The sequence below is a fragment of the Ylistrum balloti genome, unplaced genomic scaffold (genome assembly GCF_031769215.1).
Source record: "Ylistrum balloti isolate Yb309-2 unplaced genomic scaffold, AGI_CSIRO_Ybal_v1 Utg369660, whole genome shotgun sequence".
Lineage (NCBI taxonomy): Eukaryota > Metazoa > Mollusca > Bivalvia > Pectinida > Pectinidae > Ylistrum > Ylistrum balloti.
In genome coordinates this window covers 676578-701920 of record NW_026781911.1, presented here as the reverse complement: position 1 = coordinate 701920, position 25343 = coordinate 676578, and the positions used below count along the sequence as shown (strand labels likewise).

The 25343-nt window shown below is 40.0% G+C and overlaps 1 protein-coding gene across 1 annotated transcript in view; it reads left to right on the top strand.

The window, feature by feature from the left end:
* Positions 1–7812: 7812 nt before the first annotated feature.
* The window catches only part of LOC132558758 (E3 ubiquitin-protein ligase TRIM9-like), a gene marked incomplete at its 5' end in the record, with an annotated part of 54900 nt that continues 37369 nt past the window's right edge, over positions 7813–25343 (top strand). Inside the window, 3 exons of the mRNA XM_060223359.1 lie at positions 7813–7892; positions 10079–10174; positions 14429–14662. Of these exons, the coding sequence (XP_060079342.1) occupies positions 7813–7892; positions 10079–10174; positions 14429–14662 (410 nt within the window). The remainder of the gene's footprint in view (positions 7893–10078; positions 10175–14428; positions 14663–25343) is intronic.

The window sequence follows — 25343 nt, the reverse complement described above, 5'->3', positions numbered from 1 at the left end:
CCCTGTCTCTCCAGGATGCGACAACTGTTGTCGGTAGCCACACTTTGGACTGCAGGAACCCCTAAAGGACTGCAGAGCCAAATGAACAGTCTCATCTCGAGTACACTGATGTGCTCTGAGAGTTATTCGCCAGACCACTCCCCCATCGAGGTAAGCTCACATTCCTGTCATGAACGCGTCCATGAACAGGATCATAGAGGGGATAGGCTTGGTCAGAGGTACCCCGTGGAAAACGTTCTTCTGAATGGTCCACCAGCAAGAGAACTCCCTGACCGACTGGGTAAGCGGGATCCAGGCCTCCTGGATGACGGAACCCAGTCAGACAGGAGGAACATCTGGAGAGGTCCGATGTGAATCCTCCCTAGGGGGACCACATATGCCAAGGAGTTGAGATACCCCAGAAAACTGAGGAACCAATGTACCTGGACAAGTGACCAAGTGATGAAAGTCAGAGCCAGAGCCCTGACCTTCTCAAACTTCTCCAGAGGTGGAAGGGCTAAGCCCCGAACCATGTCAAAATGGTTCCCCAGGAAGAAGAAGTCCTAATATGAAGGAACCTCTGACTTCTCTCTGGAAGGAATGAAGCCGACTCTGAGCAAGAGTTTCAGGACCAGACGAGTGTCCTTCACTAACGATTCCCACACCAAAAGAGGCATGAGGGAGTCGTCGAAATAGATGTGGACGTCTATTCTGCAGGAGTGAAGGAAACACCAGCAGCAACTTGGTGAACACCAAAGGAGCTGTCGTGAGCCCCAAGGGCATCTCTGCCTTGGCAGCATGGTCCCTACTTCCTCCTGGAGCACCCGTGCCCTTTCTGAATCCCCGGGAGGAGGAAAGAAACAAAAACGGCCAGGAGGTGAGGGACGAATCCTGAAGAAGGGGAATACCTAGACCCTCCCTGACCACCGACAAAAGCCCAAGCGTCCTCTGTAATATCCTGCCACTAGGAAAGGAAAGCAGAGAGACGTCCGCCCACAGGGAGTTCCGGATGGGGCAGATCGAGCCCCTGCCAGACCAGAGAATCGTCTGCCCACCCGGAACCTGAGCCTGCGGAAGAAGGACATGAGCCCGGGACAGGAGAACCACCGTCCACCCGGCCATACCCTTCGCCTTCGCGGCCAAGAAGCAGAAATAGTCCGGAACCCTTTTTCTTGCCCCCAGGTGGTTTCTTACCCTTCCTACCCTTCCCCTTGTTGCCGTTGAAGTGAGGTTGGGACTTGGGCTGTGCAGAAAACTGAGCAGCCGAAGACTTCGCCTTCTTCTTAGGAGGCACTGACCCCTGCGAGGCACTGGCCTTCTCAGCCTGAAACCTCTTCACCAGAAGTGCTGAGGCGACCGAGTCCTCCTTCATATCCTTCTGAACCCAAGGAAGAGCTCCCCTGAACAGGGTAGAGCCCTAGAAGGGGGCATTCAACAAGCGGAAACGGTAGGGTTACTGGACTGGGCGGAATTTCAGAACTGAAAACTGCCTAGCCAACACGGCATTGACGAGCAGAGAACCTGCAAGGCTGCCGTGTCCTGTATGTCGGCTGTTCTGTCTCGGATAACCGACACTCAGGCAAATCGGATACCCTGTATAGACAAACTGTCAGGAAGTCTATGTATGACAGAACTTGGATGGAGAGGTGCAACATTCTCTCCATCCTGTGGTGCTCTTTGGGATCGAGCACCACCTGGTCCACTGATTTGCCGGGCCAGGCAGCCAGCTGTCTCAACTCCAGCTGTGCTGGTTGAGAGGCCAGCTGCCCATCATGTGTGGCATAGTCGGAAGCTGAAGCCTCCGACAATTCACCAACACTGAGCTGCAGACCGACAAACCCGAGAGCACGGGTAGAGAAGGAGTCCTTCTCTAAAACCGGAGCCCGGGCCGTGGCCAGAACCGAAGACATGATATTGCCTTCTGGCAGAGACCGATCTGAGCGAACGGAAGCCCGAGGAGCCACCAGGGAACCCAGAAGGATGGTGGATTCAGGCGCCGACGATGCTGAGGCGGTGGGCAAACCTCCGCCCTGAGAATCCGGGAGATGTTGGCCCGGAGGACCCGCATCCCAGAAAGCACATGCTGAGCCTCAGCTTCAGCAGTCTCAGGGCCATCTTCCCCTTGTGAACCCTCTTGGCCCAGGAGAAAGATGAATGACATCGTCTTCCTCTGCCGAGCCCGCACCCTCGATGTCCATCTCCTCCTCAATAGAGACCGAAGTCACCTTGGGAGGAACAGGGGCCGCCAGAGGAGCCATCTCCGCAGAGGGGAACTCCTCTTTATGGCATTTGGACGCAGCGCGACCAACAGCTGTAGCTGTAGGCTTGGGTCGGAGACCCGAAGCCGACCCCTGGGAACAGGAGACCGACGGGTCCGCGCTGGAGGCGGAAGTCCTTAAGGTCTGGCAAACCTTTATAGGACCGGCCAACAAGGCCCCCGAAGTAGCAGAACATTGGGGGGATTCCGCACTGCTATAACATCTCCTAGAGGAGAGACCAACCCCTATGGGTTCCACGAGTGAAGACCCATGGGGTAAAAACCCAAACCCCTGAGGGAATGGGAACGGTCCAGCGGGCCGGGAGTGACCCCAGAACTGGCCAAGATGGCCTGCCTGAGTCTGGGGCTGGACATCCTGTCCAAAGGACCAGGATGAACCGCCACTCCCACCAGGTGGAAACCCAGACATGTACAGGCTAAGCCCGTAACTGCTGAGTAACTGTTGGTACCCAAAACCATCCGCAGGTTGGCCTGGGCGACCCAGGAATAAGTGCCCGCAGGCACCCCTACTCCCTGAGCCCGGGGGAAAGGGAGACCGGAAACCGGACTCCTGGCCTGAAGCCCCAAACCCTTGGAGGAAAACCCCCTGGGAAACCCTGCACTGGGAAATCTGGATTGGGACGGAAGTCCCAGAGCCAGAAGCCTGTGAGGGTGGGAAAACAGACCCCGCGCTGACACCAGGATTAGTGAACTCAAGTGTCACTAATCCCCGTAGCCACAGACAATCCTGACAAAAAGTCTGTGGCCCCTGAACCTATACCCGAAGGCACAGTTCCGGAGTCAAAGCGGCCCCCACCAACGACGCCACCTGGCGTGCCGAGGTCCCTGAAGGAATCAGAGACCTCGACCGGAAGTCCCTTTCCGACGGTAACACCGCCGCCTATCGAGAGCTACCGGCCAATTCGACCCTTGACTGCGCCGAGTCAGGGTCGGGCTGCCCCCCCCCTACTCCAGGACGCACCTGGACAGGGGGAGCCACCCCCTGCTGAAGGGCGGAGCTCGGTGGAACGAGAGCACCCCCAGCAGGAACGCTCTGGTTCAGAACTTCAGGAGGGAGGTCTTAAAAAGCTTACTTCCCTTACCGGAAGAAGAGGACGAATCCCTCTTCCGGCGGAAAGTTAGCTGGAAAGGCATGGAAGCCTAAGCAGCAGACTCCATGTGCAAACAAAGTTCACATAGTGAGGTCTGGCTGTAATGTCGGCAAATGGGACAGGTATCATGGGGTTCCCATTATCTATAGAAATAGGAACATCCATGCGCTGACCCCCGACGTAAACCCGGCACCTTTATCCAGCATCGAAACAATAAAAAATTGTAACAATGAAAACAAGGATAAAAAGTTTTCTAACAATCAAAAAACTACGAACGAGATCATAAAACCTACCGTACGCAGCAAGATTGTACTGCAAAAAAAGAAAACGGTCGTACAAAACGGCCGACAAAGCAGCAAGAAAACAATTTCAACTTCACGAAAATCCGAGTGACGAGACAAGTAGTCACTCACTCGAACACGCGGAGTAAAAACACGGCCGGAAACGAAGTTCTCGAACAATCAAAAAACTACGAACGAGAGCACAAAGCCTACCGTACGCAGCAAGATTGCACTGCATAAATAAAACGGCCGTACAACACGGCCGACAAAGCAGCAAGAAAACAAATTCCAACTTCACGCAAATCCGAGCAACGAGACAAGTAGTCACGCACTCGAATACGTGGAGGAAAAAACGGCCGGAAATACGGTCAAAATAAACAAATGACAATACTTAATTTCACAATATAGGTTGGGAGATGGGTTTATAGACTACTAATAGAGTAACAATATACTCAAACGACAATGGCAGTACGAAGAGAAGGAGTAAGAAAAGCACTTAGCTCAGACACCTCCGCACTCGTCGGCAGCCATAAAGGTAAGAGGAAGGGAGATCACTCTGCGTTCCTGCCGTGATGGCTCATGGATCGTAGGGAGGGCGGGATTGTTTTTCTTTTGAATCTTTTGTTGTTGGGATACAAAGATGGGTGTAGGTACTGTATTTGCATACTAAAGTTATGGTAATTATTACTGAAATGAAATGGCTACTTGGGCCAGGTGAGGGGTACTCATTAAATACAATCTCTTGTTTGAGGCCCCCTCCACACTGTCACCAAACGTTTGGCAGGCACTGACGCCTTCTTTAAAACCCAAGATCACACCAGACAAAACCTTTTCAGGGGGCCATAATGGAAACCTTAGTCACACACCCCTATTGTGATTACCCAATAAACGCTTGATTAGTTCATCATGACAAAAACGTATGTGAACCTTTTTATAATGTGCTCTACTCAAGCATGCAAATTCTGTCTTTGTGTTGTTTAACATGTTTGTAATGTTTGACATGGGGCTTTTGATTTAGTTATGTTAATGACATCATGAAATGAAATCTGCTCCAGATTTTTGTGTCAGTAATATGTTTTATATTGGACACCTGGACCTAACCACAATGTTTAAGAATTTAATGTAGGTAATAATCAGGATTAATATGGTTTTTACCATAAGCAGGCAATTTACTGATGATTTAATGGGTTATCAGGGAACAGAAACAAGATAACCCAGAGATATACTAGCTGTACTTTTGTATATCTGTAATCGTTCAGTGGGAGTTGTGTATTGTAAAATAATAAATTGTTTTGAGGGATTCTAATTATCAAACATTCCTGACTGCTTCCAAGAATGATTGGCATTTTTGTGTGGGTTTTATTAATTCTATAATTAATTTCTGTTTAATCATGCCACCTACAAGTTTTAAGTATATCAAACATGCCTGTACTTGTGTGTACAAGGTCACTAGTGATGTAGGTACAGACAGAAAATAGTTTTATATACATGTCACACATTAAAATATCTCAAACTGATATTTATAGGAACATGAATCATTGCCTTATGGTTGAAGAGGTTCTAGTAATCGCACATGTATATATCCTTATAAAAGCTTGCGGTCATGGTGTTGTAAATATTGACACTACGTAAATGATTGCCATCATAAATAATCATAACAAGTCCTGAGATAATATGAACATATGTAATACCAATGTAAGCACACTTGTATTTCATATAACAGATCAATATTTAAACCTATCTTTTCATGCCAAACCTTGGCCAGTGTAATAGGATTGGCTGTTACATAGCCAGGTATACACTGTCCGATAGGATTGCATAATGATTAGTGAAATTGTTCTTATGTTGTGGTTGTATAGGGTTGTGTGTTAACAATTGTTAACCAACTTGATGATTGTATGTTAAAAAAAATATTTTCCTAGTGTGCATCAATATTTACTGGTTAGATTTGACCTGAAAATAAAGGTTTGCCTGATACACATTGAAAGTGTGTAGGTTTGGTTGTTCATGTTGTGTTTGAGATCCCTTATTTTGGGGTATCATATAAATGCATGTATTAAGAAATCCTGATCAACTTCAACAAGGTCTTTTCTGTGGCAACCAGTTAATCAACCTGTATCAAAGCTAAGGTAACAATGCATACTCTAGTGATATCCCTGTATGTGGTGCAAGTTTTATATATACCATGCATCACAATAAATGTGACAATGTCTTTGTGGCATGCGAGATGTACAAATAGATTTGTCTTCAGCGGGACTTCTGAAACATTTATGCACCAAAAGCTTCAAGGTTATTTTTTTTGTAACCCTGTTTTACTTTTAGGCTGTGTGTTTACAATTGTATGTGTTCTGTCACTGACTTTACTCGTATATCTTCATTAACCAATGGTTTTAAGTAAACAAAATACAAAAGTGATTTGAATTTGAGCAGGTAATGCTTCCAAGGGCTAATTTCTACTGTTTTGTATTCAGTTTCCAACTTTAAAACTTTATCCTATTCTACAACCTGCTTGTGTCCTTCTGTGTCACTCCTTCCCTAATCAATCACATATATCCCATTATAAATACAGAAGCATACACATTCACACATATATTGCTCATTGGCCTGATCCTTCACTTATAACAGTGGTCACAGATTTCAGGTACACAGCTCAGTTTTGTTCGAGAGCTTGTTAAACAGAACTTTTAAAAAAAATAATTCCAGTAGTTTTTTTTTATCTGATTTGTGTATCATTGAGCAATTGTGTTTTATTGATCACTTATAAAAATCTATGAAACAAATAGCAATCCACTTCCATTAAAGCCCAGCTGCCTCCTCTCAACACCATGGTATATATATATATATGTAGACTCCAAAAAAACTACCCAGCTGTTTATTTTCAACTCTAGATGTCTTGTTTATAATAGCAATATGTCTGGACTGGCCTCTCACTTTAAATGTGTTATCGCCCACATGTTCTATTATTCTTGTCAATATTAAATGGCTCTACATGCCAAATTAATCACACAGAAAATGACCTTATCCCCTGGGAAACATGTATACCGTTAAGAAATGACCCTTGTATCATAGGAGGTGGTACACTATATCATATGGAATATATATGCTGCCACTACTTGTGTGCTGCACATTGACCTTAAAGGCCTTCAGTAAAATAAAACTGCAAACCCAAGGCCCCTCATAACCAGCTTGGGTTTTCATGGGAAAGGAATACTGGTTCATGTATACCCAAACCTTAAGCTGAACAGGATTAGCATTGTGTAATACATTTCAATTTCTCTATTCACAAATTTTGGTTTACATAGAGCAACGGATGATATATTTACTCATAAACATAGATTAAAGTAACCAAACAGACAAATTGATTTCCTGTGATTCTCAGTATACTTACAAAGTGACCTTTGGACTTTAAGCTAAGAATCTGACCCCAGCTAACCCTCCTTATGTGGTTCCCAGTAAACTGCTTTAGTGACCCAAGAGCTTGGTGGTAACATTGTGGCCCCAGCTTAAACCCCCCATTCCTCAGATGTGGTGCCATCCCAAGGGTTCCATTTGGATCCCAGTAAATTCCTTTAGTGACCCTAGAGCTTGGTGGTAACATTGTGGCCCCAGCTTAAACCCCCCATTCCTCAGATGTGGTGCCATCCCAAGCGTTCCATTTGGATCCCAGTAAATTCCTTAAGTAACCCCAGAGCTTGGTGGTAACATTGTGGCCCCAGTTTACACCCCTATTCCTCAGATGTGGTGCCATCCCAAGGGTTCAGTGTGATTCTAAGTATATTGGTGATGTGTAGTACAACCCCTAGTGCTGTAACTGACCAGCTTAGTGATAACCTGGTGATTGATCTGTCCATGAGATAGATTTGTTAACTCCTCAGACACTAGGCTGGCGCCAGGCTTGACTTTTACTTGGCATCTATTATACCCATCTCTCATCTACATTCCACTTTGTTTTAATCAGAGTTCTGATTGGTTGAATTCCCCCACAACATTCCAAATACCTATCACTACTTGACCACATAGTACTGGTCACTGGGTTACCTATTTGCATTGTAGCAGGGCAAGACTGGTCTTGTATGTTTCTGTAATAAACTATCCTACTACATTCATCATTCTCTCTTTGCTTGAAACTGGGGAAAGATTCAAAATTTTCAGTTTCATGTAATTTTTTTGTATATTGTTAAAGATTCTAGAGACAATCAGTCTTTGGAGGAGGATCTAGGTATAGAGATCTGCATGTCACTTCCTGGTCTGACCATGGCCTGTGTATAGAAGGAGCTTCAGGTGCCACACAAAACTGACACTGATCCTAATAGGCTGTCATATGCATATGTTGGACACATCTGTAAATGTGACATAGGGTTTTTTTTCAGAATGAAAGGCAGTTTATCATTATATTTTTGACATTAATTGATTGTTATGTTCTTTTCACAGAAAGACATCCTTATGTAATTTATATGTATATATTTATAAATTAAAACTTCCTGCAATGAAGCTTTTACCTTTCTGATACCAGTCATCAATAACCATTCATCCTAAATGTATCACAATCTAAACTTTTATTGAAAATCTTGTATTATTGTGGAGTTGGACACCTGTAGGTACAATGTCCAGTTACACTGGTGTTGAAACAGAGTACCTGTCGGTAAATATTTTGTTGGTGTTCATGTTGCATTTGATGAAGTCTATATGAAATGTGTAATTCTGATGATCTAACCCCTTGACCCTGATCAGATATGACCTCTGAACTATTTTAGTATGAGTGTTACATTATATCAGTGTATCAGCATGGAGACACTATCTCATTCAAAATGATATACCATTATTCAAAGTTATTGAACTCATAGAATGATAGCAATTCCCCTAGTGAAGGATATTACCCACCTCTGCCATTGCATGTAGCTGAAAATGATTCATGTCCTTTTTATAGCCTTTGTGGCTCCGTCTGCCCCTAATGTGTTGCTGTGGCAGCCATCTTGTATCTATGTCTGTAATCGGAACAATTCGTGATGTAAAACTTGATTAGGAACAAGAAGTTATTTATTTTATGTGAGACGATCTCTGATCCGAACTCGTTTCTGTCATAATGTGTGTTAAAGGAATACAAGGTACTTAGTAGTTATTGACATTTGTCATGGTCATTGATCCATATGCACGAAAGAAAAAAAATGTGTGGATAGATGTGTATTGAGATGTATTAGCTTAAGATATATGCCTTCGAAGATCTTTCTGTATGGTCTGAAGGATTATCTATTGGCTGGGAAGTTCAAGTCTGTCAGACTCGGAAACATAGGTGTTTATAGTAAATGTTGATCATGTTCCACATATAACTAGATTCCATTAAGAAAACTATTACTCTGCTCTGTATCCTAATTTATCAAATATTCAATCATCTCACAAAACAGTTCCTTCATAAAAATGGTCTATATTGGTCATATTGCATGGTGATGAGCCAAAATTGTGGCTACAGATGTTGTAATAAACAGAGGAAGTAGAAGTTGGCTTAAATATCACTTAAAAGGAAGTAATATGAATATTTATCTTAAAAAGAAAGTTTACAAAGAATGCCAAGACAACCTAGCCATGTATTATATAAAATGGTGTTTGAACAATTTTACTGTGATAAAGGTTACAGAAAAGGATGCATTCAATTTTTTATGGAATAAATTCTGAAGAAGACTGAGTTGAATTTGAATTTGTCGGAGATTTAATGGGCACCCTTTTTGTTCGCCTTTCGAAGAGAAGGGGAGCTTTATATTGTCACACAAGTGTCAGCATTGATTTCTAAATGTTAAGATTTCAGTGCAAGTGTTGAAAGGCATTAGTAAAATCCTTTATAAGTGCACTAAGGTACTGATATTTGGTTTGAGGGTTTCTGTGGATGTAATTTATTTTTACAGGGAGTCTTTATAAATGATTTTTAAGGAAAAAAGTTTAAAAAAAAAATAAAGATAAAAAATTTTGAACTACACTTTTTTTCCCTCAAAGTTAAGTTTTTGGTACCAGTGTTGAAAGCTATTAGTAATTTCCTTTATATGTGTGTTAGGGAACTGATATTTGGTTTGAGAGTTGCAAGTTCGAGGTTTAGTGATAAACAATGTGAGGTGAGCTTTTTTACTATTGTTTGTACTCATATTTTTTGTTTTCTGAAACTATTTATACCTTTTCATGATGCAAGTAAAAACTTCATGACTACTACCTATAATAATAAAAAAGTGTGTATTGAAATTAGTTGTATAATACCAAGCACAAACATTTCATGTCACACGCAAACTTAAACGTGGAGTTCAGAGTTACCTAGATGTAAAGTTGGTTCATCTTAATCCCCTTCAGGTATATATTGCAGAATGTCTTAATTCTTTTCAGTATTTTACAAACTGAAGTAGCTGAGGTGCATTTGTATGAACCTTTGGTTTTATTGTTTTTACTATCTCTGATATCTTTATTTGCAGACGGAATTATCACAAACATTACAAGCATTGTCAGAACGAGCCAAAGCTGGAACAGAGTTCATACAACACATCCGAGGCATGTCAGAAAAAGTCCATGTAAGTAACAATTAAAACATGTTACACAGGTGAGCTTATATGTCACATGTTACACACCATAAAAATCAACATCAAGGTGTACATTCAATAATGGGTATTTGGACAAGAATAAGTTATTCACTAATTAAAGTTTTAAAATATTACTTTTGTAGTTAATAGTGACTTTGTTTGATAAAAGCAAGATCATCAAGCAATCAGTAATGAAAGTCAATTATTTTCCAACATTTTGTGATCAGAATAAAATAGTTTGGAAATAGGATGGTTCCTACAGAGGCAACAAATTAAGACTTGACTTTGAAATTATGTCTAACAACTAACTGGACTATGCACCTGATCATCATGTGAAATAATGATATATAATCGATGAAGGGTGGACAAATCGGTGGACTGAAGGATGGTGACAGGTTTCACGTTACAAGCATGGAAACCTTGACCTAGTATTGAGTACCACAGGGTCTTTGTCAGGAATTTTGAAACTCTTTTGTGTGGAAGTGTTCAAATTTAGCGTGACTCGTTAAGCCTTCCACACCTTACACTGGCTTTTTACACCAGAGGGTGGAGTAAAAATAGATTTTCTGAACACAATGTATTGAAAAAGACTTCATTGAAATATATTTCTCATTAATTTTTTTTCATAAATAATATATTTGAGAGGAAGAGGAAATGGCCTACAGGGAATTGGTGAAAAAGAAAGATTGCTAGCAGAACTCAATTAAATCTAAGCAAATTAAATAAAGTTTTACATGAATACTGCTGTAGAACTGTTGAAATTGACTTGTATTCCTCTGTAACCAGGTGGATTGACTGACTTGTGATCAATCAAGATAGCAGGTGACTTTTATAGCCTGATCTCCTCTATTGTACAACAGACATTGTTAGGGTAATTCTTATGTGAATACAAAGTTTTCATTTCAATTTGATAGCAGTATTTGAAATAGAAATTTTTTATTGATGACATAGTAGATCGACAGGATGTGATTTTATAGGTCAAGTTTACCAGACAGGAAATGATTAAAAATAAATGATAGCAAATACTGCTGTCTTATAGGAGGAAATGTTCATTGCTGTTATGGTTCAGTGTTAGTTCTGGCATGACTCTGCTAAAATGTGCATTGAACTTTTCTGATCTGGTACAGACCCTGAAAGTTAAACACCAATTATTTTCCTGTTTAGTGATACAGAAAATGGTAGATTACAGGCATAGGAACACATTTAAGTTCTCATCAGGTGCATCTTTATACATGTTTGAACAAATAGCTTGCAATAGAAAAGCTCATTGCTGGAGAAAAATTAGTTACCTTATGGTGTGTTTTTATCATGAAGAATTACATAACAAACACTTTTCTTTCATTTGCTCATGAAGCAACTCAGCTCTCAAACAGCAAATTTTTGAAATTATCTCTCTTTTTGGTTGGAGTTTTGTACAGTGTACAAGGACATGCATCACAGTAGATACCTATGTGCTGGTGCTTTTAGATAGTCATAATATGCTCTAAAATGGCCTACAATCGAAAAACAATTTCTTGTATGACTACTTAAAATATACAATGGAAAACGTGAATTTTACACACAGGTAACATTTAAAATAAAAAATACATACAAGCAACAGAAAGTTGGACGTTAGTTATTACAAACAGAAGTGATGATTTTTAGCACACAAATTAGCACATATCCTGTGCTCTGTAAACCTGGAGTATACAGTTGGTCCAGAGTTGATCGAGCTGGTCACCTGAGCTGCAGCCATTGTTGTTAGACTTGGACAGGTGTTTGGGTATCAGAGAGCGGTCACCCTTTAATTATCACCGACATCATTAAGATTAATGTCTGGCTTCCCGGTAAGAACAGTTGCTGTCTTTTTTTTAATTGTTCATTAAGCAAAAAGACAAGACATTACCTGATGAATGATCCTTAACCATGCTATGTTAGTCGATACAGAGCTGTTATAAGGCGTAGAAGGTAATCAGCAACGATGGCATGTCCGAAGTATTGGCAGGCGCATTATCCCTCGTATCAATAGACCCATAGCATTATATTTTATGGCATCTTGTCACGGAAAACAAAGTTCAACAATTCATAGATGATATTGTATCCAGGCTTTCAGAAAATCATAGGTACATATACCCAACATAAGATCATACATTATTTATCAAACTGAAATGATGGTTTTTGATGCAAAAAGATGGTACATGAATAGGGAATTGATGACAGGGCTTTCTGCATATAATGAATGATAAAATATTGAAGTTATTTAATAAAAATTGTAAGTAAGAATCTCTTGAGATCTTTTCTATTTTGTAACAGTGGAGTGATCACAGAGCTTCTGACATTGGCAGTCTCTGTTATAGACTTGTTGTGATAAGCTTTAGTGGTTAGGTGGCACAGTGGTGACACACTTGGCTTTCACCTAGGTGACCAGGGTCCAATTTTCCCTGATCAAATGTTAAAAGGACAAAAGGTGTGGAATCACTTGCCTGACCAAATGGGTTTTCACCTAATACTTAAAATTTTTTTCCTTCGACATTGTTCCCTCAAACACTTCCATTTCATTATGGTTGTAAAATCATTAAAGTTTATATTAAAGTGATCATTGGCAGTCCCTAAGACTGGCCCTGATGATCTTTGTGGTCATTAGTGGTACCTAAAGGCTGGCCCTGATGATCCTAGTGATCATTAGTGGTACCTAAAGACTGGTACTGATGATCTCAGTGATCATTAGTGGTACCTAAAGGCTGGTCCTGATGATCTCAGTGATCATTAGTGGTACCTAAAGGCTGGTCCTGATGATCTCAGTGATCATTAGTGGTACCTAAAGGCTGGTCCTGATGATCTCAGTGATCATTAGTGGTACCTAAAGGCTGGTCCTGATGATCTCATTGATCATTAGTGGTACCTAAAGGCTGGTCCTGATGATCTCAGTGGCAGTGTCTAAGAGATATAAGAAAGAAATGCTTGGTTTTTGTGTAGAAAATGAGAGTTGTAACAAATGGTAAGAAAGGGACTATTTGAAAACAATATCAAAGAAATCAACCATCGGTTTTATGATATTTGTAAGGCAATGACAATTTGAATCATAAAAAAAAAAGAATAAAAAACATTTGCAGTACACTACTCCAACCACTTGCCTTTCCTCAGTCGGTAAGCGGCTATTTACATTGGTGAGTCAAAATCAATGTCACATGACAGCTTTAAAATGTGTAATGAAACAGCTAATTTTCAGGTGAAATAAAGAACTAATACACAACAGGATACCTGACTCAGCCTTTGGTATAAACCTGGTATATCATTGTTGGGTTGTGATGATGGTCCCGATCACTTGATTTTTTTTAAATCCTGTACTGATTGACCCTCAGTACCGTGGATGTGGTGACTACAGGTGCTTGACACTTAAATAACCAGTCACAACCTTCAACTTACCTGTTGGTACAGGTAACTCATTGACTGATTAAGAAAGTGAAGGTCTGAAATTTTATTACTTCCTCAGAGAAACAATGAAATAGGAGACTATTGCACGGTTCATTGTTCTGCAAGTCCTTGGGGTTGTGATGGTTGCCTGGTTTATAAATTCTGGATTACACCCCTCTATAGTAGGTGGTACTTAATACTCCCTGTGTGAAATGATGCCTTATAAGCCTTTAATTTTATAGTAATTTGAGGCCTCTGTTTTATCTTGATTTCCATGGCAAACCATGAAAGTAGTCACTGTAATGATGCTTAAATCCCACTCACTCTTATTATAGACCCTGTACTTCATTAGAATATTCTCAAAGGAATTCTGTTGCTAAATGAAACATTCTAACCATATAGATTATTGTGGCACGGTACTTAAACATTATAGGTACCATCTTTGTCTATATATAGTTCTTGTAATTATAAATATTTTGAGACCAGTCATGTTTATTTAACAAAAGACAAAACATTCTTAAATGTTCTTAATTAGGCAACATTGATTTATTGTGTTCAATGTATATGTTCCCAAAGAGAGGATGAAAATAACCTGATGTAGGATTACACTTTCATCACTTTGTACTTTTCTATCAGTGGTATTACAATAGTCCCATTATGACTGACTGTTTTTACCTGCATTGGCTGAAGAAAGAAAAGCATAATTGTAAATTGAACATTTGTAGATTAATTTTCTTACCTGTTAATATGTTATTGTTTGAAGTAAGAAAATTAAAATTGAAAAACTTGCTGATTGATGTTCTTAATATCTTACTACTTGAAATAAAAGAAAATCAATGTTTACATTAACAGGGTAACTCAGTGGACTTTGAGGCAGTAGTGGTGGCACAATGTGACGCTCTGATCGAGGCCATCAAGTATCGCAAACAAGAACTTCTTGAGAGTGTGGCCCAGGAAAAGGACTTGAAGACCCGTGTACTTAAGGACCAGGTGTCACACTGCACAAGTCTGCTGCAACGCACCACAGGGTTACTGCACTTCTGTATAGAGGTTCTAAAGGAGAGTGATGCTGCCTCGTTCCTTCAGGTATGAAGTCCTCCCTCTACTGGATACACTCTCACCAGATTTTTTACCTATAATTTTGTAAAAAAAGTAAAATGTCAAATAAAAAAAAAACAAAACAAAAAAAGGCCCTTTCAAATGTAAATTCAATTTTAGATAATTTTGTCGTTTGAAAGAATCTTTTCTACATTTTTTAAAATGGTTCCAACTTCTGTTTTATTTGCCCTGATAGCAGTGTTGCATAGAGATCCCAGTATGGTATTACAATATTCTGAAATTTTGGGTATACATTTTTGATGGTAAAGGGTACTTGTCAAAACACTTGTGTGAGAGTAAGTCACGTTTTATGATACATAGTTCAGTTGTTGTTGATTTGTAAATGTTCTGGTGATTTCTAGACAAGAAATTTTTAATTCATCGGAGGATTCAAATTACACAAGTTAGTTGAAGTGTTCAGGAATAGTATCCATTGCGTGGTGTCCTTTTGATGAATATAATTAAAAATGTTTAATGCATTTTTACACAATATGACAATTTAAACAAGTCTGATGGATCATGTTGCTGCTGAAAAATTCACTTTGTGAAGAATGATATCTGTGTAGCTAGATGAAATTTGTCATTATTGGAACTGCAGAGGTGGAAAATTTTATATCATTTAATCGTTCAAATTTCATTGTATACGTCATGTATATAAGATATTTTAGGTTTTGTGGTATTAGTGCAGTTTATAAATGCTAGATCATCAGGTTGACACTATTACAGCTACTTCAGAGCCTATAATAGTTAGTTCACTGGGTGAAATACAGATAAATAATGACTTAAAATGTGTTTAAAATGGAGAATGGAAGTGGTCAGGGTTAGTTACAGCAGGGGCTTTATAAACACAGTCATTGATATATCAGATGTGGCTGGATGAGGATAGAGGAACAGCCATACTAGATTATCTAAGGTTTACAAAGAGTGTTGGTTTGTTGATGTGATAGCAGCTAGCTGTCAGGGATGTGCTCATTGTGTTATCATTGCTGCCGGAAATGAATAAAAGGAAAGGAAGTCATTAGCTCCCAATCAAGTGATAGCAAATCTGAGCTGGTAAATCTGAGAGTTCAAATCCTTTTATTGTAGAGATTAAGTCCGTGTTGGTTTTACTGATGCAGTGTTTTCTCTGTTTGTTTGTTACAGATTAAATTAAAAAAAAACCTGTATTGACCTTTTTCTTATTTTAAAATACTTGCTCAAAGACCGTAATGATCATGTCTGGCGGTGACCTTTTGTGGTATTGTCCAAGGTCAGGTTGGGAACATCCTGTGTACATTAGGGATTGACTTGTATACCTCAATGGGTCATTTCCTCATCTTTGTGTAAATCTCTACTGATTTTGACACCTTCGCAGATCATTTATGATAACATTCCTGCAGTGGTCTGATCTATGTCCCTAGCTTGGACAGTTGACCATCACTGACTCAGATTACCCTGGTGCTAGGAATGTTTGATTTCTGTGATATTGCTGTGAATCCTACTCCTAATCTATAACAACATGGGTTATGCAAGATCGGAGGGGAGGAACTGGACATCCTCAGATAAGATTGTGTGTGTAATATGACCAATACACGCTGATAGATAAGATTGCATGTTTGTTTGGGACAATACAACCCAATACAAACATTTCAACATCCTCCAGCCACCTCACAACAGCCCATTTCTAATTCGGTATGAAAGGGTTGATAGGAGAATGATGTCCTGAAAGGTGTTGAATTTCTTTTTCTTAATAGGTATCTCACAGTAACTGCCTTTGGTCAGTCTGTTTAGTGAAGTAGATATATAAACATCACATTGGTCAGTGGTCAGCCTTTTTTAGCTTCCCTTCCCAATTCTTCTGATGTCCAGACTCCTGTTTGTGTCAGAAATTGACCGTATGACCCCAAACAAAGAATGAGAATGACTAGAAACCCTATCCTAGTCCAGAGGGACAGGCTGAATGGTAAACCCCATTCTTGTGCCTTTATCAGTACTGACAGAGGATCCTGTTTCTGTTTTCATTGTGTCAGTAAGCAGCAACAGGATTGTATTGGTGTTTGTCAGTTGTCATGGCATACATTGCCTGATGAACTCAACAGGTTGTGTATTGGCCATGACTGGATAGGGGGATATTTAGTTAATTATTGAACAAGATTAGTGATGGGAAGGGGTTCTTTCTTTGAAAGATTACTGTTCTGCTAACTGCATTGCCAGTGATTGTGTTTTACACTGTACTTAAAAATTAACAAAATACCAAAAATCAGCATGTAGAGAAATGCTTCCAGAATGACAGAACTAGGAGACAAGATCTGTTTTAGGTGACTTGGGCATCAGATATTGCTGTAGTATTTGATTTGGTCATTTGGGAGTGATGTTTTGACTACTGTTTGAACAGCCTTGTTGTTATGGTCACTAGGAAGTCCAGTGGATTTGTCATTTAACTAATCATTTATTCCCAAGCTGAGTTGACCACCAGCAGCATGAGCCTAGAACGATAACCATAATGACCAAACAAGCTGTTTGGTACAATGTTATTCTGGAAAGGTATATACATATATATATATTATTTGTACTTTTGGCTATATTTTTGAAGGGCTTTTGTTTTCGACAGTTTTTTGGTTTCACATTGAAAGTGGTTACTGTTACAGATGGTCCTCTAAAGTATATTGGTACAGTGATACCTACATATAAAACATCCACAGATTACTGATTGGACCACGTTTTTACTCATAAAACAGGAAATTATCCTGTGCTGGTAAAAATTTGTTGTCAGTGCATTAATGATGCTAGTGATGTTTTCAGTTTACATTTGGTTATAACGACATGCCGAGGGCACTCGCAACATTCTGTGTATTTTACTGATGGCTTTACATCGCTCTGGGGATGATTGGTGTGCAAATGGCACCCTCTGTCAGCTTTTGTTTTAGCTTGAATCATTCCAGTTCTGAGTGTGTCCTAGTAAACATATGCCAGTGTTCAAGGCTATTTCTTGTACCAGTGATAAATTTTATTTGGCCGTTTGTTTTTATGCCGCAAATGGCCACATTAGGGCTATATATGCACTTAGTCTCATGGAAGCAATGACCTGTAAGGTCCTCTAATCATCCCCAAACAACCATTCTAAGTGCACCGATTTGTTATGATATATGTATGAGTTGACTGCAGTGTGACAAGAGTGGGGATACTAATGGTCTGATCAGTTTACATTTGTGACCAGATGGCATTCCTTTGCCCTATGTAGGTAGGTTTCTACCATTCCCTTCCAATAGAATCACAGAAAGTCCAGTAGTAACAGATGAATTGGCTGGAGTGATGGACTATCACCTTCGCTGTGGATTTCCCTGAGGTGAACTCCTTCCAGGTGAGCTGGTCAGGCCTGATGAAGCGGTATTGACCATTCACTTGACTGATGAATCATCACATCAGGTGAACCAGCTGTCCACTAGGCAGGCACTGTCATTGGTACACACTGACAACATGTGTCAGGTAGACTGGACAGGCAGGAACACTAGAGTCAGCAAAACTAAGGCAGTTGTGTTTGTTTACATTGAGATGAGAATCTCCCCCAGTCACACTGGCCTGTCATACAAGGTGGCGACAGTAAGGCTCTGGTTTGATTTTATAGCAGATGTCATTTATGTCTGTATACAGAAAAATCTCACTTTGAAGTGAATAAACTGAGGAAGTGTTGGAGGTTAGAACTCCATGGTCTGTTATGTAGTATAAGTTTTATAAGGTGTATCCCTCCTGCCTGTTTTGATAAGAATTTATTTCTAATACACAAAAGCCAAGGATATCAATGCTGAAGCTCGCCAGCTGATAGTTGTTGTGGTAAATGTCTTGTTTGTATTGGTAGATTGACGTCTTGAGGGAAAACAGGATCAAAATCACAGTAAATTGTGTTAGAATATGTACAACATGGCGACAGATAGGGTCAACTGATGAGGAGGTGTGCATTTGTGTATAGATTTGGAATAAAGTTGTGTTAGTGCCCCAGTACAGTCAGGTACTTTGTTGGTACTAGAACCATCCTTCCTCTGGCAAACTTTGTTCATGTTAGTGATTGAACTTTTCATTAATGGAAGACCAAGAACCACTGTCTGTATTTATACCTGATTCCTAAACCTGCTCAGGAAATAGCTGTAGTGTCTCAATCTGGCTTCAATTGTCTACACAATTCAGCCTCAAGATTTGTGGAAGTGTTGTGGATCTGATGTCCAGGGATTATAGAGACTAGACTGTGATAGTGAGACACTGACTGACTGTGTGGAGCTTGAGGCTGACACAACAGACAGGGATTGTCATCAGTTAGCCAGTTTTGCTGATTGTAGAAATGAATTTATACAATATGTTTTGTAAAAGGGTTATATGGAAATGATACAAAATCCCCTGACTTTCGTTAGGAGAATGGATGCATTAAAAGGCGTTGTAGATATGTATACAGACCATACCAATATCAGAAATGAAAAGTTGTATATATGCACATTACATTTAATGGTCAACAAATTATACCTTTTATCTCACTTTTATCCTCAGTTGAACTTGACCATTAAGATAGATTGGTCATGCATGAAAATTATTGACATTGATAGGGACACAACATCAAACACTGACCGATGCTCTCAATCTTTTAAATCTGGACAACCCATCAGCAGTTATCTCTATCTATTTATTGAACGTTCAATTCATTTCTTTCACACCTTCAAAGAATTAGATGCATAACACTAGACAGAAGGCATTCTGCTATATTATAGATATGTTTACCATGCTCTGGGCTCTACATCAGGAATATAGAAGGTTTAATCAGACCATGATGTGCCGCCCCAGGGACCCTAGTCAATGTTTGTGAGCTGTCACTGTCCACTTGTGGACCTATAGCCAATCTCTGAGTGGTCCTAGGGCTACTTTTAAAGGGTGTCTCCATTAAAGAAACACCTTTTGTGGCAAGGAGGTTCTGTGAGGTGTATTAATAGCATACCAATTGTCACTTGATTTTTGTCAAATAAAGCGGTGAGAAAATTTGTACTTTTCAAAAGACCAGGCGAGAAATCTTAAGAATTTCTTGCTAAAAATTCCCACTGGCCAAGTAGCATGCTGGGAATCTTTTATCTATGTATTCAGAATAAGGTCTTATCAGATGTAGGTACACACACATTAGATCAGGGGTTTAATTGAAGTAAGTAGTAGGTAAACTGACTTGAGATTAGAGGTTACGTGTACTACAGGGTTTGTCAAACATCTCCAGCAGTAAGGTTACCCAATAGAACTAATCTAGTTACTCAAGGGGTCGGATTTACACACAGGTATTGTCACTGTCCTGTCACTTGTAAGTCCTTGTAGCAAAACATTAGCTTTATAAGGTACACTGTCCTGCCATAAAATGCCCCCATGATAGTTGAGGATTAAGAAAGTATCGTTTTTTTTCACATGTGTATTACAATGCAAAATGATGATTTGAATATCACCTTGTTAGAGATTGTGATATGTACTATTGTACAACACTATATCAGTTTTGTTTTACTAGACAGGTGATGTTTGAATGTTGTAGGTTGTAGACACTGTGTGTTTTGACTTTGTCAGATGTATATATGACAAGGAACTGGAGACATGTATAGAGGATGGTCACGACATGCACGGTATATCATCTATAGACTACAATACCTGTGTCTGGTCATGCTTCTGTGACCAAGGATCACAGAGATAGAAAGATACAGGTGTATTACATATATAGATAACAAGACTTAGTTTCGGTGTTGTAAGATGATGATATGACACTTTTCCCTTCAGCATGACTGACTGGCTAATGTGAAGGGAAATAGCAACACCCAGAAAAATTTGGCTTTTCTCATTTGTATAACTGAATCGAAACAGTCGGTAGAGGACCAATAAGATGTAATCTGGAACAGCTGATGGCTAAAGAACCTTATACAATACTACTAGTATAGGGATGTAATTTCAAAATATTCTTATTCTTTATGGAAACATACCTGATTTAGTCAATTCCACTTAATCTGCAAATATTTATGCATGGTGGTACAGGTCCTCTTTATTTGATATCCTTTGTACAGTCAGAGATGAAACCATGTGTTTTGGAATGTTATTCAGAATAACCATAAACAAGGATGGAAGATGGTAACCTCGGAAACAACTCGGTATATTTTTTAGGGAGATAATCACCAGTCTTATTCAGTGGAAGAAAAAAGGGGAATATTATTGGTCTTAAAATAACCTTATTTAATTTGTATTTTGGGGTTGAAGAGACCTGAATGTTTGAGGGAACTTAATATTCTTCTTCCCCAGTCAGTAGTGGTGGTAGTTGGTAATTGGCACCATGCTCCAAGTAACACCTTCTTTCCTAGTCAGTATTTAGAAGTCAGGACCTTAGTTAGCTGAAATATATATGTGTCCAGCCCTGCAGGATTCATTTCAGAGACAGATGTTGTTGTCAAGACTAGGTCTATTTGATCAGTTAGATTTAAGAGGGACACCTGATTAACTTTAGTTTGGTAGTTTTGTCTAACCAATGGTTATCATAGTCCAAAACACCCATCGTACATTCATGTGCTAAAATTGTCTGGTTTCCAGTCCAGAAGTGTTGATAGTTGATCAGGGTTTGAGAAACAATCTGGATAGATGATCCCAGTTTTGCATTGATAGGCAGCTTTTAGATCAAATTATTTGTCCCTATAAACCATGGAATGTCAGCAGGCAGCAGACTTTAATTGTGTGTTGGGCTGTGCAGAGATTCCATTGGATTTGACCTCTAGACACAGGGGAACAATCAGACCCACAAAGACCCTTGTCACTCAAGGCATACAAAATTCCTAGGCTATTCTTGATTAATTTCCTTTGGAGAAAATTGCAGGAGATAAAGTTTCCTTGTTGGGGATGTGTGTTTAAAGTTTACATTATATTGATTTATGCCTGCAACGATATGCATGTTGGAAAGGTAGACATTTTGTTAGATGTTAAAAACAATCTCAAAAGGGTACTATTACATAACATTGTGCTAGAGACTACAATACTGGGCTAGATATTTGTATTGATTCTAATACCTTTTAAATTTATCAAATTAAATATGTTTAAACTTGAATATCGGGTGTAAGTGAGAAAGAGATCAAATTTAGTTACTAGTATTGCAACTACGGAAGTCTATTAGATAGAAAGTCACATTACTGAGACATGTCTACAGTTCCCTCCAAGTCAGACAGTGCAAAGATAGGAGATACTTTAATTCTCATGAAAATTTTTTATCTTTAAAATTAAAAAAAAAGAAAGATATCAATTTAATGTAGACGATTTCTAGAGTCTGTTTTTACAAATGTTTCTATCATAAACGTGTCAGCAGGGCACAGTCTAATGTAGGAAACTTGCTCAGTTTTAAACAGTTCTTCAAAAAAAAAAAAAAAAAATAGCCAAAGGTTACCATTTAATGTGATGTAACTGTGAATTGGTTTAAAGAAAAAAAGGTCTACACTCTATTTTTGAGTCAGTTACTTATCAAATTTCATATACTTAAAAAGGAAGAGATTTGTATCAAACAGTATGTGTGAGTCTGTAATGTACTTTTAAAATTGTTTTAAATTCTTGTTTAAAAATTCAATTTTATCTTAGATCACAATAGAAGATCAGTGTACATTATGTGCATTGGTGACAAGAGATTATGTGACCTTGTGGTTTTGACTTTCTCCAGTGCTAGTTGGTATCTGATCACTCACCCGACACTTATTCCCAAGAAACTCACCAAGTACATTTCACAATTTGTTTGATATTTTAGATTTGACTGTCTGTTAAATGGACAGGATGATTGTCCTCAGATCATTAAATAACACATTACACCAAATCTCACAATACCAAAGTCTTATTGGAAAAAGGATAGTGGCAGAATGACCATTGAACAAACCTAGTAAAATGTACTAAGTACAACTATTTCTAGGATGATTTAAGTAAACAAGAATCTCTTCAAGCTGTAGAGATTACTATTTGTAATTATATATATGTTTTTTTTCTCATTGAGATTTCAAATATGGATCACATTAACTATGAAAATGATTTGCAGAGGTCTTTCAAATGATGGCTACATTTGACTTAGATGAATTAAGTCAGCTGTCAACTGATGGAGTAAAGGTAACCAGACCCATGGGAACCAATAAAAAATTGATGTTAAATGTCAGAAGTTATTCCAGAACAACATGGTCTCATACCACATGGCTGTCCTCTCTATATAATTGTCCCTGCACCACCCATATAACATGACATGAATGTCATCGTAACCGGTTCCTGCATTACCTCAAGATTTGTTCATAACCACATGCAATTTGATCCGTGTCCTCTCCAGATCTCCTGTTCCTTCCCACATACAAGATAGCTGTCCTCTCCAGATCTCCTGTTCCTTCCCACATACAAGATAGCTGTCCTCTCCAGATCTCTTGTTCCTTCCCACATACAAGATAGCTGTCCTCTCCAGATCTCCTGTTCCTTCCCACATACAAGATAGCTGTCCTCTCCAGATCTCCTGTTCCTTCCCACATACAAGATAGCTGTCCTCTCCAGATCTCTTGTTCCTTCCCACATACAAGATTGCTGTCCTCTCCAGATCTCCTGTTCCTTCCCACATACAAGATAGCTGTCCTCTCCAGATCTCTTGTTCCTTCCCACATGCAAGATAGCTGTCCTCTCCAGATCTCAAATTCTAACCCACAGATAACATGGCTACTGTCTCCAGATTCCCAATTCCTACCAAGACAGATCTCCAGATCTCTCATTCTTACCACATGGCTATCTTCTCCAGATTTCCCATCCCTACCCACAGATAACATGGCAGTCCTGTCCAGATCTCCCATCCCTACCCACAGATAACATGGCAGTCCTCTCCAGATCTCCCATCCCTACCCACAGATAACTTGTCTGTCCTCTCCAGATCTCCCATTCTTACCCACAGATAACATGGCTATCGTCTCCAGATTCCCAATTCCTACCAAGACAGGTCTCCAGATCTCTCATTCTTACCACATGGCTATCTTCTCCAGATTTCCCATCCCTACCCACAGATAAAATGGCAGTCCTCTCCAGATCTCCCATCCCTACCCACAGATGACATGGCAGTCCTCTCCAGATTTCCCATCCCTACCCACAGATAACATGGCAGTCCTCTCCAGATCTCCCATCCCTACCCACAGATAACTTGTCTGTCCTCTCCAGATCTCCCATTCTTACCCACAGATAACATGGCTATCGTCTCCAGATTCCCAATTCCTACCCAGACAGATCTCCAGATCTCTCATTTTTACCACATAGCTATCCTTTCCAGATCTCCCATCCCTACCCACAGATAACATGGCAGTCCTCTCCAGATCTCCTATCCCTACCCACAGATAACTTGTCTGTCCTCTCCAGATCTCCCATCCCTACCCACAGATAACTTGTCTGTCCTCTCCAGATCTCCCATCCCTACCCACAGATAACTTGTCTGTCCTGTCCAGATCTCCCATCCCTACCCACAGATAACTAGTCTGTCCTCTCCAGATCTCCCATCCCTACCCACAGATAACTTGTCTGTCCTCTCCAGATCTCCCATCCCTACCCACAGATAACTTGCCTGTCCTCTCCAGATCTCCCATCCCTACCCACAGATAACTTGTCTGTCCTCTCCAGATCTCCCATCCCTACCCACAGATAACATGGCAGTCCTCTCCAGATCTCCCATCCCTACCCACAGATAACTAGTCTGTCCTCTCCAGATCTCCCATCCCTACCCACAGATAACTAGTCTGTCCTCTCCAGATCTCCAATCCCTACCCACAGATATCTTGTCTGTCCTCTCCAGATCTCCCATCCCTACCCACAGATAACTTGTCTGTCCTCTCCAGATCTCCCATCCCTACCCACAGATAACTTGCCTGTCCTCTCCAGATCTCCCATCCCTACCCACAGATAACTTGCCTGTCCTCTCCAGATCTCCCATCCCTACCCACAGATAACATGGCTCATTCCTATCACATGACTTTCTATTACATTACAAGTGTGTGTTCCTATTCACGGCTGTTCCCTCTAGATCTTGTATTCCTCTCCCGTTCTTTGTTTATGAATGTAAAGTCAACAGATATGGTAGAGCTTGTTATTTACCTGGAGAAGGACTTGACATCCTGTTAACATCTCAGAGCACTTTTTGAGATTTTATTGGTACACTTACTGTCGTCACTGGTACAACCTAGTGAGCTGGTAATGAGGTGACCGAGGTACATTAGTGGTGACAGACAAGCAGGGGCATTTGTGAGCTTGACAGCTACAGTCAAGACAATTTTATGCCAATTTTATTAACTTTTTCATCACATGATCCTTTTAAAACTTCAAGAAACATCAAGAAGCAAAACAAAGACAATAGAAAAAAAATTCTTAAAGTGCAGTAGGAATGCTTTTCTGAAAGTAATTTGAATATTTCTTTTGTACTTGGGTGTTTCTGCAGATCTGACAGGAACACCTCCAACCTGAGACAGAATGCTGTAATGTTTAAAATGAAGATGAAACCATATGGTTTTTGATGTGTTGATGGCCGTTATGCCTCTAAGACAGAACCTGATAATTTATAAACAAGTCTTGTGAACAGTTCTGTAATGCCTAAAGTGTAACAGCCCTTTTTTACTCATTTTCAAGGACAATTTTGTATGCACTTGTACAGCATAAGGAACAC